The 16,441-nt window shown below is 37.8% G+C and overlaps 1 protein-coding gene across 1 annotated transcript in view; it reads left to right on the top strand.

Annotated features, from left to right (window-relative positions):
- OTOG (otogelin) overlaps nucleotides 1-16,441 on the top strand; it is a 94,754-nt gene that overhangs the window by 40,714 nt on the left and 37,599 nt on the right. The window contains exons 22-30 of the mRNA XM_048308285.1: nucleotides 2,403-2,510; nucleotides 6,604-6,742; nucleotides 6,999-7,133; nucleotides 8,213-8,359; nucleotides 8,989-9,108; nucleotides 9,956-10,072; nucleotides 10,940-11,096; nucleotides 12,113-12,139; nucleotides 14,882-15,049. Of these exons, the coding sequence (XP_048164242.1) occupies nucleotides 2,403-2,510; nucleotides 6,604-6,742; nucleotides 6,999-7,133; nucleotides 8,213-8,359; nucleotides 8,989-9,108; nucleotides 9,956-10,072; nucleotides 10,940-11,096; nucleotides 12,113-12,139; nucleotides 14,882-15,049 (1,118 nt within the window). The remainder of the gene's footprint in view (nucleotides 1-2,402; nucleotides 2,511-6,603; nucleotides 6,743-6,998; nucleotides 7,134-8,212; nucleotides 8,360-8,988; nucleotides 9,109-9,955; nucleotides 10,073-10,939; nucleotides 11,097-12,112; nucleotides 12,140-14,881; nucleotides 15,050-16,441) is intronic.

The following is a 16,441-nucleotide window of genomic DNA, read 5'->3' as shown; positions in this document are numbered from 1 at the left end:
GAATGCAGAAAGCTTTAGCTAGTAATGAGATAATAATGAAAGTGCATGTTCAGCAGGGTGAAGCAGGATAGTTGTCCTTGTCTTTGCAGTTCATTGTGAGCTGGACAGTAAGTATAAGCATCAAGAAAAATGTCTGATACTTCAAAGAGGAGCTGTGCAAGGCCTCTCTGTAGGGTATTTGTGGCAAATTCTTAGATCATTGAAATCTATCCATTTGCTTGGCTTTGCAAGAGAGAAAGCTGTTATCACTTTTTTTTTTTTTAATCCAGCGTAATAATGTGAGGAAAAAACTGCATTTAGTGTTACCTTGTCAGTGTGATCTCTGTGTCTGAATGTGCCCTGTTCAGTTCTGAGCAGCTTTAAACCAGTGGGAATTTCTCACAGCTGATTGTCTCCAAGTGACACAATGCTTGAAATAAGTATGGATTACAAAGAACACTTCACCTACCCTGGAGGAAAATTACAGTTTTTCAGTTTAGTGGGGAAGGAGGGTTTATGATGTTCTGCATGTTCCCATTCATAAGCCTTAGAGAGCTGTGAATTTGTCTGATAAATAACACACTGAAGAAGAGTCTAAGTCAAATGCAAATTACAAATTTGTACAATATAATTTTTCAAATACAAATTACCAGCTTATTAATACGAGCAAATAAAATGTGCTGTGATAAATTCAATGGTGAAATGTTTCCTTTTGGATAGCAGGGAAACAAAACAGTATTGTCACCCTGTTTGTCATGGCTGTGCCTCACAGCCATCATGTCTTGCCCACGGCGCTGTATCTTGCCCAAATTACAGTGCTAAACATCAGGAACAATATACAGATTTTCCTGTGTTCCTAACAGGTTTAAAATTGTATTACTACAGAGATGTGCTGGGATTCCAAACAAATTTATCTTGAAGAAGAAAAAATATTATCTTCTTGACAGTACCATTTTAGGAGGCTGTTTATTTTTCAATACAAATGCATTTCAAACGTTAGGAACAAGGATAATCATAGACTGCATGGTGCCTGTAAGGAATCCTTTTACTATGGAACTGGCATGCTAGTTGCTCTGGATTCTTGTGTTGTACAGAATGGGATCCTGGATAGGATCAAAACAACTTGGAGCTGCAGCTGTTGGAGTGAAAGACACTGCTGCAGCTTGTCAAGAGTTCATGTTTTACAACTTTCATTTGAGAGATTGGTTTGTCATCACAGCTGTTCTATCTGTTATTGGATCCTCAGGTCCCATATTGGTAACACTTTGCCTGTCCAATAGCATTACAATATTTGTAAAAAAAATGAATCACTTTTTGGAGGAAATGCAACTTTCCCGGGCTCAGTAAAATGATATCTAATTTAATAAAATAACTCAATACTTTTGGTATATCTCCTGATATTTATTTGTAGAATCGGCTTGAGATCTCTATCTATCTCTCTTTGTCTAATTTCAGGTTTTCTGAATATTATCAAAAAACCACAAATGCTTTCCTTTAAAGTTAGGACTAGTTACTCTATTTAGTCTTGCTGGGCAAGAATTCCTCTGTTCTGTCTCTATTAAAGTAATCTTTTTCACTTTATTTTTTTTAAAACAGTTTTCCATTTTTATCTGATTCTCTAGGAGTTGTGTGTGAGCACAAATTCATAGCAGCATTAGTCTTGAACTATGAATAGCTATGCATATGATTAGCTCTGTTATGATGAAAATCTTCCTTGAAGACTGTGAGGATACTTCTGCCAATAAAATTGAGTATGTTTGTAATTGCTTGTGTGAAGGTGCCTGTCATGCAGAAATAAATATAAATAATTAATATAATAATTTCATGCAGCCAGGATAGCACTTCTGATATTGATTAAGTTATTCACAGAGCAAGTGGCATAACTACAGCAAATCTCTAAATCAGGGAAGGGAAAGAAAAAAAGAGGTCAGGAGGAAATCCTCATTTAAAAGTCCTTAGACTAAATATGCCACTAGTTTTGGATAGTAGGAGTACATACAACAAGAACAAAGGGCTGTGATGGCTCCCACATCTCATGGGTTATCTCTTGGCTTCAGTTAATTGCAATTGGCTGAGTTATAAGAAATCTGGTGAAATTTAGAGGATTTCTTGAAATTCTAAGTTTCACTGACCTTAAAATTTGTATATTAACGAGTCAATCTTCACACGGTTGGTGATTAAAGGCTTAGTGCCTGAAGTGCTGGCACTTAGTAAGGATAAAATATTCAGGTACCTGTGAAAGGAAGACACCAAATTGCTCCGACCCAATTACTATAAAATTATGCCTTTTTGGTTTCAGAAGACTTTAAATATTATTTGGGTTTCAAAGGTGGTAGTAATTTTAAGTTTAGGAAAATATTTTTGTATACCAGGATACCAGCTATACTGCTGCTGATTGTGTATTTTCTGTTCTTTTTTGACAGTCTTGTGAAACATGGGGATATGTGCTTGGATGCAGATGAATGTCCATGCTCATGGAAAGGAAAGGAGTATTTTCCAGGTGACAAAGTAGTTTCTTCCTGTCATACATGGTAAGTGGAGAGCTATTTAAGTGATTATTTCATTTTTGTTGTGTGTTTTTAGGTTGCTTGTTTTTCCTTCACGTGTTTTGATCATGAATTTCACAGCAGATCATGGTAAATCATCTACTTTGACTTCATGTTTACATTTCTTCAAAGAGCTATTAAAATTGGTTTCGATTTTGTTGTTGATTTAAAGAGCTTTACATAACAAAATAATAGCTGTTCAGGATCTTCTTAGTTTTTAAAAATCTTGATTTAGAGCATGATTTTTTTTCTTTTATTTTCAAGGTCATGGCTAGTATTCCCAAAGTAAAATCCCTTAAGTATTACACCTGAGTGACATTTTTTAAAGCTTTTTACTTACTCATTTTCATACTTAGCATTGAATCTGAGCAGTCTAGAGACCAGAACATAACTCTGTGTCCATAAGTATGCACCCACTATTATGTTAAATTAAGGGGAGTACTGAGCAACATCATGTACTGAGCAAAGAAACAGACAAATTGATTGCTGATATTGCATATGTGGATAACTGATGAATCAATCAGCTTTCAGCGGGAGAATTGCAATAGGCAAGGGTTGATAGGATCATTTAAACATACTCAGAAACCTACTGCTTTTAGTATCCAGTGTTGTAAGTGCTGCATGTACCCTGCCAGGTTTCCTTGAGCACTCTCAGTGGGATGTGATTTACTGCCATTTTAATAAGCTTCACAGGAGTGTGAAAATATACCCCACCTACCTGATCCTGAAACAGGCTTGTTTCTTGCTGGTCCCTGCCTGTTTTCCTCTCTAACCTCTGGATGTTGTGAGCTGGCACCAAGCAGTGCTACTTGTCTTACCAGAGCCTCAGAAAAATCAGCTCTACTGCCAAGAACCAAGATGCTGTGGCAGTGGTGTAGCCTCCAGATTCTCAGCAGAGCAGTTCCCTCCTCTTGTGCCCTTCTTGTAGCTTACCAGGAGCATTTAACTGGTGTCCCCTGGTGGGCTGCTGCTCCTGGCCTGCACAGCTCAGGGTAGCCTAGCCCAGGGAAGGCTCGTCCAGTCAGCACCAGGCTCTGCCTTGTCTGGATGTCGTGCCCCAGTGTCCAGCCTTGTGCTGACTGCCTTCCTCTGCCTCTCGTCAGGTCCTCAGTAGCTGCTCTAGAAGAGATTTGTAGCCCTTTGGTCGACTGGTGAAGCGACTTACAAGCCATCTCCACTGGGCAGGCAGGTAAAGCGACCCGGGTAATTCACCCCCTTGTTTCCAAAGGCCTCTCCATGTGGACCTGGTGTGGGATTGCTTGCATTCAGAGAGAATTAATATATCCCATTCAATCTGTATGAGACTTCACCAAAGGCAGCAGCAGTGCAGGCAGAAAACCACTGGATATTTAGCCTTCTCTCACTTTTTTTTTCCCTGAGGCCAGGCTCATTAATTAATGTACAAATCCTTAAGGTTGTCATGCCTTTTGTAGTCTTCCATGTCCAGAAGCAAAGACAGATTTAAGTGATAATGGCTTTTTGGCGATCAGTTGTCTGCTAATAGAAGGGAGTCTGCAACAAGCTCTGCTTGATACAAAGCATATAGAATCTCTGAGTCTGCTGTGTGTTCATGCAGGACTGTGTATCTGGTATGTTAAGGGAAATGTGCAAAGCATGAGAGTGCTTCTGTGCAAACAAACCCATTTAGGCACTCATAGAAGTTACTGTATAGCAGGGTTAGTGCATGGAATTACTGTACATTGATGATAAATATCATCTTACTCATATCTGATGTAGTGCTAACAAAATAAATATTCATCTGATTTTTCTACTGAACAGTAACGTGACAAACAAAATAATTTCTTAAGTCCACAAAACTACCTGTGAACTGACAGGACCTGTCAGCCCAAGCTCTGGGGTCTGACTGACCTGTAGTTCTAGGTTCCCCCAAGTTTGGTTTTCTGTGCAAGTGCCCGAAATATTAAGCGTGTTGTGGCAACATGAAACACAAAAGGTTCTAACGCTGAGGGTATCAGAGCAACGTTTTGGTGGGGTGCCGTGCAAGGTAAGATGGGTTGTGCAGGTAGATGTGCTGGTCTGCTGTCATAGTGCTGAGACCATTGAGCAACTGCTGGTCACTGTGGGCTGCTGAATTGGGCCTCCCATGTTCTTTAACAAAGACTTCTTTTTAAAAAAGCTATTTGAAGTTTAGAATATGCTGGTAGTTCTGCTTTTCCAACAGGGCTCTCTAGATAACTAAATGTTCACTTAGTGTGAAACAAGCCTGGTGTTTTGAAGACATTTGTGTACTTCTTAATCCTTTCCTTCTGACTGTAAATGTGTTAAGAGTCCTGAAAAAAAGAAACTATGCAAAGGAACTCCCTAGTATTTACATGTTAAGAAATGTTTCTGCACAGGCCCTTACGAGATCAGCATATGGAGAAGGATTTGAATAGGCCAAGAGTGAAACTAAAACCTAATGTCTCAGGAGAACATGAGAAGCAGTGCTTAGTCTTCCAGTCCAAATAAAATTTCTTCTGTTGGCCTCTCTTTCCCTCAACTTGATGAGGTTCCTTCCTTAGGTACTGCTCTGAGGTGACTGAAGTTAGCTGTGCAGGTCCTACTGCCATCTCCTTGTGCTTTGATACAGCGAATACTTCTCACATGTTGTATCTTTAACTTATTTTAGCCATGTGCTTAGTGTATTGATACATGTAGTGATGCAAAATGCGAGCAGTGGAGTAAATCAGTGATGGGATAAGTGGAGTCTTGGAAAATCTGGACAATGGCTTCATGTTGGTGCAAGTTATTTGCTAAGTGAACTGGAAGGAACCTGATGCTACCAGTAGTTGGGGCTACCTAGATTTTTTAGATATTTGCTGCCCTTTTGAAAACAGTGGTGTACTAACACTGTGATAGAAATGCAAAGGAAATGTTACACTGACAAAAATTTATATACTGAGAAAAAACTTCATACTGATTGCTGCTTTAGTACGTGAGATGTCAAATGTTAGAGATTTATCCAGTATTTCTGTAAGTCAGATTAAGACTTTAATTGTAAAATGTGCAGCATTCATTTAACGAGGAAATTAAAAATAATTTCTTTTTAAAAGTCAACTTAGGCATGTACCAAAATTCTATCTCATGCTCTATTTAGTTTAACCTACATTTATAAAGATACCTGTTCTAAAGCTATGCCACGGCACCAGCTTTCTTGTCTTTATCAAGGGAATTTTACGTGTCTGGGTCATTTGGGAACATAGAAATAACATTTGAATAATTGTTTGTGGATGCAGGAAATTAAATTCTATCCATTATTTTTAAAACTTTCATTATTTCTGAAAACGTTCTTTAGATTGCAAGAGGGTGATTCAGAAGGAGGCATAATATCCAATGCTTGCAAAACCTCTTATGCTGCAAAGGGAATTCAGCAAGGTCTAAACAGTCACTTAGTACATGTGTGGTGAAAGCCCTTTTATGTTTAAGGTGGCCATAGAGAGAACTTGAACTGTTCTGGAAGCTCCTAAACTATCAGGCTAGGGTTTGAGGGCAATAATATGTAGGAATATCCAGGTGATACCTGGAAAAAGAGTTAAGTCCGACAGCATGGTTCCTTTAAGTAACTTCAGCACCAACATGATGCTACTGAAATGTTTGCTTTATCTAGCTCTGAAATTCTCATTCAAGCAGAGAATGGATAAAGATTCTAGTAATAGGGCATGCTACTTGTTGACTCTCATTCAGCTTGTGTAGAAACAAATGTTAGGTGAAAAGCTGAAAAAGAAGGCTCTTTCCTTGTAGCATGTTGTTGGTGTGCCACTAGAGAATAAATTGTATTGTGTTGGTTTGGAGGGTTTTGTGTTGTTGGGTTTTTCTGGATTTTTGTGTCCTATTGTGGTTTTTATACACTCTGGAGCCCTTACATTCTAATGGAGAAGAAACATAGACTGTATGAGTTCAATGTGTACACTTTTTTCCCCAGAGAATGTCTGTTGCTTGTAGCCAGCATTTCAAAACACTTCTGTCCACACTCCTCACAGCTGCACGGCTTTTGTTTTTTTGCTTCTCAGTGCAATAGCTGTAATCATTTGTCTGGGCTTGCAGCTGATATTACCATTATTGGTCATACATTTTTCAGCATTTGCCAGCATGGATCCTTTCAGTGCACCTTCCAGCCTTGCCCATCCATGTGCACGGCGTATGGGGACCGGCACTACAGGACCTTCGATGGACTCACCTTTGACTTTGTTGGAACTTGTAAGGTTTACCTAGTTAAGGTGAGATTTTTCATAAAGCCTCTCTAAAACTGGGTTTAAAACTGCCTGTTAAAATCTACCATTGTACTTATTTCCTATCTGCACATTTTACTGAGTCCTGCATGCTGTTTTTACATTTTTGGTGTTGTTTAGACTTTGAATCCTGCATGACATAAACATACACCGAGGTTTCTGCTAACAAAACTATGTAACAATATGCTTATTTATATTAGCATATTTAAAAATGGACATTTCTTTTTTTTTTTTTTTCCTTCAGGGTATTTCTTCAACCAGTCTGTCTGTCATTATAGAGAATATTGACTGCTTTAGTACTGGAATCATTTGCAGAAAAAACATTTTCATTAATGTTGGAAAATCTTTTTTAGTATTTGATGATGAAACTGGAAATCCAGTAAGTTTCAGTAAGCAGTTTTTACTGCTGATCAAAAAGCAGCAGATGTACTTCTCTGGGTGTTTCTTCTTTTCATAACCAAAAACTTATTGTGCCACTTCAGTAGCAGAGGTGTAAATATCTTTACTGTGAATGCTGATCACATCTGGATTGTTCAATGGAAACCTTAAACAAAATTTTACCTATATTTAACAAAAATGTTAGATGAGATAATTGTAGCTCTTTGTTTAGACTTAATTCCTGTTTAAAATCTGAGGAGAAATACAGGTGTTCTGAAGTCAGTGGGAGTTTTGGTGTTAATTCCACTTGTACTAAGAGCTTAGCCAGGTCTGGAATGTACAGGAGGAATATTTCTATACAGTTAAAAAACCCCAACAAATTACAGCCCGAGGTATATCTTCTACAGCCTTGAATTTCATTTTTGTTTTGGCCAAACTGCAAACTCTATTCTGTAAACATTTAATATTTTAACATATTAGTAATTTTAGTGTAAGTACTACTATTTACAGTTTAGAGAGTGACTATAGAAAGGAAGTTTGAGGTATTGAGTAGTTAAACCAGACATCTTAGTCCACGCTACAGCTAAGTTGCAATCTGATTGCTAGTGGACTGAGAGAAAAATGCTTTATGTAAATAAGATTGTAATCTAGGGACATAGTTAGACAATTCCTTATTTCCAGAGGCTGCTTCATGCATATTTTTTACCTATCCATACTCAAAAAAGTCATGTGACTGAGACAGAATTACTTATAACTAAGTGAAAATCATAATGAGGAACCTCATCTACCTCCCAGATGAATCATTAACAGTCTAATCTTCCCTCCATTACCCATCCTGTAAGTTTGATACAAAATAAACTTTTAAAATGGGAAAAACATAAAAAATACAGTACAGTTCACATTCAAAATCCAGCCCCCTTTTGCTTAAGCCTTTCTCCCTCTGTGGCCTTCTGTTTGTTTTTGGACTCAAGTCTGAGAACTACATTGTTAATTTTATTTAGGTGTTTAATTTCCTGTCAAGTGAACATTTTTTGATGATCTTACTTCCATTATAAGCTCCCTTGTTTTTATTTTGAACAGAGCTTATCTAGTTACATCGATGGCCTACAAAAAATGCAGTTATGGAAAGCTGGATTTTTCACTGTTGTTCATTTTCCTGATGAGCATATCACCATTCTTTGGGATCAGAGAACAACAGTTCATGTCCAGATGGGTCATCAATGGCAGGTAGGTGAAAGTCAACACTCTTATTGCCATTTCTTTGAGGTATTTATGTAAAAAGAGGTATTTATGTTAAATAAGACATAATTATTCAGAGAATAGACCGTGTCAGAAATCAATTAAAAAGCGTTCAGCTACCTTGTTAATTAAAATATTCTCATTTATCTTTTTTTAATTACTCTTTACTGTATAACTTCTGTAACAACAGAGACAAATATCTTTGGGCCAAAGGTCTCCTTCATTACGTACTCCTTATGTGACTGAAGCAGGTGTTATTTTGCTGAGGCATAAAAAAAAGGCCTGTAATTGGCTAACAGCTCCCTTCTCTGAACAAAAGATCAGCTCCTTTCTCAAAGGCTTGGGGATACATAGTTGAAAAGGGCTAATGCTGGCATTGCCAAAATAAAATATTCTCCATAGCTTTATTACTACAAAAAGCTAAACTGTTTTGACTGAAATTTGGCTGAAAAAAAGAAAAGATCAAAAAATAACAAATTTATAATTAAACAGCTGAAGATGCAAGTTTTGAAAATGGTCATGGCTGATAGTATTTTGTCTTGTGAAAATACATTTTTATATATCTGTATATATATATTTGTCTGTGTGTATATATATATTTTTTTTTTTTTTCTCAGGGAGAATTGACTGGATTATGTGGAAATTTTGATTTGAAGACAGTAAATGAACTCAGGACTCCAGACAACTTTGAATTAACAAACCCACAAGAGTTTGGAAACAGCTGGACAGCTGTAGAGGTACATGGCAAAAGAAGAATATGCTTGCTAGTATGTTTTGCTAGTAGATTTTTTGCTGTTACATCATAAAATTATTCTCGAATGAAATCAGAAATTCATTCCTGGAAGTACCAGTCAGCAGCAATGACAATATCAGTGGTTCTTAAAGTGGTTCATAATCTGTTAAGGAAAAGCACCTTCTGTTGCTGCAGAGTGCTACAGAGTAGAGAAAAATGCTGTAAAGTAGTCTGAATGTTTTTGAAGACGTTTGAACAGTAAAGTAGTATTTCTTGTGCATAATGGAAGAATTGTAGGTTCACTTGTGTTGTCAGATTAGCTGATCTTTCATAGCTGGGAAACATTTAACTGTGCAGTCATAGCAATAGAAAGAAAAAAAAATATTTCCATATGCTGTAAAGTTAGAAATTGAACTTTTTTTACTGTAATGTTTCTAGTGGTGTTCATAGAAATGTACCTTCATAGTAGTTAGAGTAAAAAGATCTGATTTCTGGCACTCCTGATGCACGTTGTGTGAGTGATCTTTGTTATTTGGGTGAGACTGTTCAGGTGTAAGGACTGTAGGTTGGAACTGTGTGGCACCTCTGAACAGACCTACCTGTACATGTGTGTTTTTGTGCTGCTTTCAGACCAGTGAAATATTTCTTCAAATTGTTATTTTCCTTTCTTTTTCATTAGCATCATGTTTTAATTCTATATCTTAGTCCTGCTTTAATTTCATAAATGATGTACTTTTTTCACATTTTACATCTCCCTAAAAAAATTAAAAGCACAAAAATATGCTTTGCAATTTCAAACACAAAGGGGTTATGAAGAAAGTTTCTCACCTTCATTTTGTGTTCTGGCTTAGTGTGTTGACAGCTCTGACATTCGAAATCCATGCAGTTTGAACCCCCTTAGAGAGCCATTTGCCAAGAAGGAATGTGGGATACTGCTAAGTGAAGCATTTGAAGCTTGCCATCCAGTGGTGAGTTGTGGTCCGGTTAAGAAACAAGTGAAAATAAACATATCACTAGAGAGAAATGCCACTCTTCATCATGAAGCACTTTGTAATTAATGCAGAAAAAATACACCCAATTTGGGATATTTTCTTTTTAATCACAAGCATTATTTGTGTAAGCATAACCACTTGTTTGCTTTTCATCACGAGTGTTTTATGGCACTCATTTTTCATGCATATATAAATAAATGTATTAAATAGTGTCAGATGGGAAGAACTCATTCCTAGAAAATTTACTCAAATGTAAATCCCTGTAAAATGTGTAACATTTCAATAAGCAAATTAGCATTGACAGTTTTCTGTGAAATTTTGTCACTTCGGACAAACTTGAAAATACTGTAAGGGAAAATGACAAATTCTTGTGTGAAATTGTCTAATATGAAGAGAATATGAACTGCTCGCATGAAAATGAAGCAGTTCACAAATGAAAAGAGTTTTCCATCTACTTCGATTACTTAAAATTTATGTGTGTGTGACTTCCTTAAAATTTCTGAGTTTTACTGGTTTGTGATCACTTTAGTCTTTTATTTCATAAGGTTTTTTGCTGTTTATTAGGGCTTAAATATTACAAAACTGTACAAAACAGAAGCTGCCATCAATATCTTAATGTGCCTGTTCTTAATGGATCATTGATTTCATTGTGTTGCTAAGTGCTGGACAAGATTTTATGGTGCGTTCCAATGAACATTTTTTCTCATCTTTCAGGAGGCATTGAAAGTGAAATCTTTAATACTTCAAAGTTTGATAAATTGCCTTTTGAAAGAGCCTTTGTGTCGAGGTGTTGGTTGGCAGTTTCTACAGGAGTGTTTTTGATAAGCGATATTTCATTTCCAGATTGATGTCACCTGGTTTTACTCCAACTGCTTGACAGATACTTGTGGTTGTAACCAAGGTGGTGACTGTGAGTGTTTCTGCACAAGTGTGTCAGCATATGCCCATCAGTGCTGCCAGCATGGAGTTGCTGTAGACTGGAGGTCTCCCAGAGTGTGTCGTAAGTTTGTTTAACCAGCATTGCCAAGGGCTGCCACTGCCAGTGTTCATGAGAGCCAGACCTGAAAAATCACTCACACCAGGTTACCTGGGGCCATGAGCTGAATCTAAGCCTCACTGATAGGAAGATGAGTTGGTGCCTCTCACTCCAATTTCATTCTGGTCTGGATGGATTATGTGCTTTTTCTGTGTTCATGAGTGGGCGCTTTTCTACTTTTAATCCCTTGTCCTATGACATGAAAGGAAAAATCATGGGAAGTCTATATGAGGGTACAGCATGCATCCCTCAAACTAAAGGTGCAAAGTTAACAGCTCAAGTGATCTCCATCTTCAGGAGGACTTTACTCCTTAATAAGGTCTAGGAAACATGGGTGCCTTATTAGAGCCCCCAGAGCAAGTGTGAAGTATAAAGGTCTTCTGAAAAAAAAAACCAAGTAGGTTTTTAAGCAGGGCATAGTCATTACCTTAGTATCCTGCTCCAACAATTCTTAGAATTTATTGAAAAAATCTGAGGCCCTTTTTTGTAACACCTAGTGGAAATGCCTAACAGGAGGCTATCATTTCCCCAAAGATGTGATAAAAGAGGGGGAGATGCAAAGAATGGAAGGGAACAAGCATTGTTTTAACTTTGCAGTTGCACAGAGACTATGCAGCTTGCTCAGGGTCACACAGCAAACTGGCCACAGGGTGAGGGGGTTACTCTTTAACTTTCAATAGGAAAGGTGTGTTTTAATGTGAAGCTCAGTCATAACCACTAGAGGTCACAAAAAGACAACTGTAGATATATAAGCTTAGTATTTCCTGCTGGGAAGCAATGCTTTCTGTAAATCTGTGTAGTTTAAATTAGTATTTTATCTAAAGTACAGTAAATATTTGGCAATATTTTTTTAATAGATGTTCGTGTATGAACTGATTTGGCCAAGCATTTGGCTCACATCTTAATCATAAGGGGGAATAGAAAACCTGTTTATCTGTAGAATGCCTGTAAATGCATTTTTTTTCTTTTTCTTATTTTAGCTTATGATTGTGAATATTTCAACAAAGGTAAGTCCTAAAGGAAGTGACAAAATGTCAGTAGAATCTTGGGGGTTTTTTTATTTAAGTCTTAGAATCTTTGTATAAAAATAATTGTGTTAGTGAAAATGTTTATGAATGAGATGATGTTTACCCAGCCAAGATTGTTTTTCTGCTTTATTTTGCTTTTTCAAAGACTTTTAATTTAATAATATTTTTATTCCTGGACCTTTCCCAAGGACACGTATCTGACAAATTTTCTTTGCAGTGATGGATGATGATTAAACAATTAAATCATTAAGTAATTGATAGAATATCACCCGAAAAGTGCTAGTGGCACTTCTTGCTTAAGAACTTGCAGTGCAGTTCAAAGCTGAGCAGACCCCAGTGGCCATGTTAAATCACTCACAGGCTCATGTGCAGCCTCCAGAGGGAGGTAGCTGTTAAGCTATGACAACTTTTTGTCCCCAGATGGGGAATAACACTCCTTTTAGGTCTGTCTGACCTAGCCTCAAGTTCCTGAGCAGGCAGCATTGCTGCTGTGTTACAGTGGCTGTCAGCGAGGGGTGCAAACCTTGCACAAGGTGCTAGAGCATACCTTGAACCTGCACTGGGTGCTGTAGTGCTGTGTTAACCTTGGAATCCATATCCAGATTATTTCCAAATTCCCCTGTGAGCGTCTGAACAGTTAGATGTGGCACACAAGCCAGCCTGGTGTGAGGAAGGGTCAGGGCTCCTGCTATTTATGCTATAACCCTTTTTATCAAGCTCATGTAGAAGCCTGTCTATCCACATGGTGTGTGGAGTATTTTGGTCTTCTGTTGGATGTTGTAGCAGCTCACTCCTGGAAAGGTTTCTGAAAGGGACCAAGTTCAAATTGGGAGAGACTTGTGCACTGCGCCAAGCCCAAGAAATTTGCCTTTTCTCGTACACTGACTCCTGAAAAGATTGAGTGGGGTCAAATCACTAATGCATGGGAATTTTATCTAAATCGCTGTTTAAGACTTTAAATTAACTTAAATAAAGGATAGTTGAATATAAGAGGTGATTGAAGTTTTTAAGTTTTCTTTTTGGTTTGTTTCATAAAAGAAATACAGCCTGATATTAGACAATCTTAGTGCAGTTACAACAGACTGAAAGTGCAGTGCTTCTAACATCTGTGGTGAAAGCAAAGCTAGACGGTAACACATACTTTTAAAGTGTGTTATTATCCTTGTTACTGAACTCTCACTGACAGAAATTCGTGGAAATAGTGGAGATTTGTGCATGTGACCAGCTTTGCAATAAACGTGGTTATTGTATACTTCTTACTTTGTATTTTTGTATTGTTTGCTAATCCAGCTCATCAGTATTCAACACATGATATTTCAAAGCTTCCAGTGGGGGGAAAAATCATCTCCATGCTGAAGATTTTCTTGTCTACATAACTTACAGAAGGATGACCCAGAATTAGTTTGTTTTGGAGACAGGAAGGTTAAGAAATTGTCTTAGACCAGAAGAGGCTTTCTTTATGTAACTTTGTGATGAATCCAGAGTGAAATACTTCCAGTCCCACTAGGAGCAGAAGCCTTTTGTCTTCGGTCAAGGGAAATCCTCAGCTGGTGTCTGTGGTCTCTCAACTGTTGGATGGGCCTGAGATGGGAGACTTAAACATATTAGGATATTTCCAGAACACTGTATGTTTTAAGTAGTAATTTAAAAGTGTTTTTTCAACTCCCCGCACTGAAGGTAAAGAGGTATCATTGTGCATGTTTAGGTGGGCATGGACATGTGTGCTAATTGGCTACCTTTTCATGCTAATAGGCTCTAAAGCTCTAGTTGTAATACAGCATCCTTAGGATTTCAAAACTCTTAATAAATTTTTAGATTTTGGAGAACCAGAATGTGAAGGCAGGCTGCAAATTGCAGTCCAGACTTTCAACCAGCTGGAACAGATTTTTAAGGGTCAGTGCTATTAATGGCAGCTATCAGTTGGGAAGTTATCTCAGATGTATGCTTGCCATGTCCTGGCTTGTGGGTAAAATGGTAATGAGGTGAACTGCTCAGATGTGGCATTAAATACCTGATTTTAACAGAGAACTTAACAAAAATGGTTTCAAACCCTTAAAAATAATCTCTAAAATATTTTTCTCCAGTGAAGTTTGATCTAAATGAGAAGGTATGGCTTTTTAGGTTTGTGAAATAACTTTGCATGTTTTTGGCTTTTCTTACTTATAGGTAAAACATGACCATTCTTTGCTTATGATGCTAATTTCTTCCTGTCTTACTTCACAGTGGTTACGTTTGTATCTTCACTGTTCAATAAGTGTTTTGATGCTTGTTGACAACAAAATTTATTCCCTGCAAAATGCCTCATGCTTTGGACATTAATAAAATAGGTTTTAAAGAGTAGTAAGAAGTGTACAATCAGTTCAGCCATACAAATAAATAGTTTAGAAGGGTCGTGGGGTGATCTTACAGACACACAGTTTGCTTCTGAATCAAATAACCATTTCAATGACGTGATTATGAAACCAAAGCAGATGGGGGGGGGGGGGGGGAAAGAAGAAGCTCATCATCAATCTTGAAAGTTGAGTGCAGGTATTCTTGACAGTTTCCAGAACAGGTATTTTCTGAAAAAGATTGTTTTGGTTTTCATTTGAGTTTAGTGCATGGCACCTAGATCTATTTTCAGAGTGGTGAGATGTGTTCTTTATGTGCTGTGTCCTAATGTTTAGAGCTCAAGCATTTGTGACACTTGACTTGAAAAATAATTGATTTTTTTCTCCACAGCTCTGGGAAAAGGCCCATATAAACTGGTCAGCTATTTGGATGGAAAATTTGTAATAGCAGCGAAATTGGTGGATGGTGTTGTTTTCCCAGTGAAAGAAGATGATATTGTTCCTGGACAAGTAGTGAGCTTTATGCTGACTTCAGGACTTTATAAACCCAAAGCACATGGTAAAGTCACAATAACCTAGCATCTTAAATAAGACAGAGCAAACTCTGCCCTTGTTTTTAAGAATAGACCTGGATGAAAAAATATCTTTTATCTATCTGTCAGCTGAATATGCATTTTAAAGTCTGCCAAAATTTCCTTTGGTGGGTTTTAGTTAGATTGTAGCTTTGTAAACAGTTGAAAAGCAACTGCCTTCCCACCCCCCAGCCTTTGGAAGCACCAAACTGGTATTGCAGCCCAGTGCTCCATGTGTGTTTCTCTCTTTACATATCTTCTGGGGAAGAATGGGAGAGAAATACTGCAACAAAAGTGTTCCTTACTTTCCCTGGCTCTGCCATCATCACTGATTGTCTGCCCACGTGCACAGAGATGCCCTTTGGCACTAATTGAGCTCTGTAAGGGTGGGGGCTGCGAATTTGTCTCCTTTGGGTACCAATTTAAGTTTCCCCTGAAGGAACACGTGGCTTCTTCAGCAGATGAAAGATGTGCTGCGCACCTTCAGACGTGAGCAGGTGGCCTACAAGAGTATATATCCAGCATTTGTGACATTAATTAAATGCTGAAGTTGTCTGCATACACAACTTTAATGCCCACAGAGCACTTGGCTATCAGTAGTTTTACTGACCACAGCCCCGTGATCAGCTCTTTGGACAGCCAGAAGGTGTAATCAAAGGAGGGATATGGGTCACTTAAAAAAATGATAAGCATTTGATTACTAATACTGCTGTCTGTAGAACTGACACAAGAGCTCCTGTAACAGAATAGCTAGGGACAGATTTCTTTTATTAGTCATAGTTTTGAGGCACTTGTACATTGCGTTCAATGTATGTTTGGAAAGGGAAGGTCAGTCCTACTGTTCTATTCCCCTATAAAAATCTCTTGCTCAGAATTTCACCTGGCAAACAGAATTTGCACCTTATGGTCCAGTTTGAGTAAATGGCATTTCATCATTTGGTCATGAGGAACTCGACATTCTTGCTTCTCTGGAACCTCAGCAAAATGCATGTCTTATCAGTTTCAGGCAATTCCTGGATAATGGAGAGTTTGGGGCATTAATGCACTGACTGGCTGTAGAGCAGGTGTTAAAAGTCACACTGACTGTCCTTTGTTACTTATCAAAGAGCTACTTGCAACAGATAATTCATAAAAAGGCATTCACTGGTACTGCTGGGTTTTTCAGATTAACTGAAAAACCTCAGAAAACAAGGTGGTCTTCCAGAAGTGTTACACCAGAATGTGATAATATATCCTTTTAATAGAGATCATTTGTTTTCTGCGCATTTTTTTTTTTTTAAAGAAATGCTACCCGGTCCTGGGGGGTTACTTGATTTTACAGTAGATTAATGGCTGTTTTCAAGAGAATAGCAGAGTTTACAGCAAAAGAGGATGAAGTA

This window comes from Corvus hawaiiensis, chromosome 6 (genome assembly GCF_020740725.1).
Source record: "Corvus hawaiiensis isolate bCorHaw1 chromosome 6, bCorHaw1.pri.cur, whole genome shotgun sequence".
NCBI classification, from domain to species: domain Eukaryota; kingdom Metazoa; phylum Chordata; class Aves; order Passeriformes; family Corvidae; genus Corvus; species Corvus hawaiiensis.
This window is presented reverse-complemented; position numbering and strand designations above follow the sequence as displayed.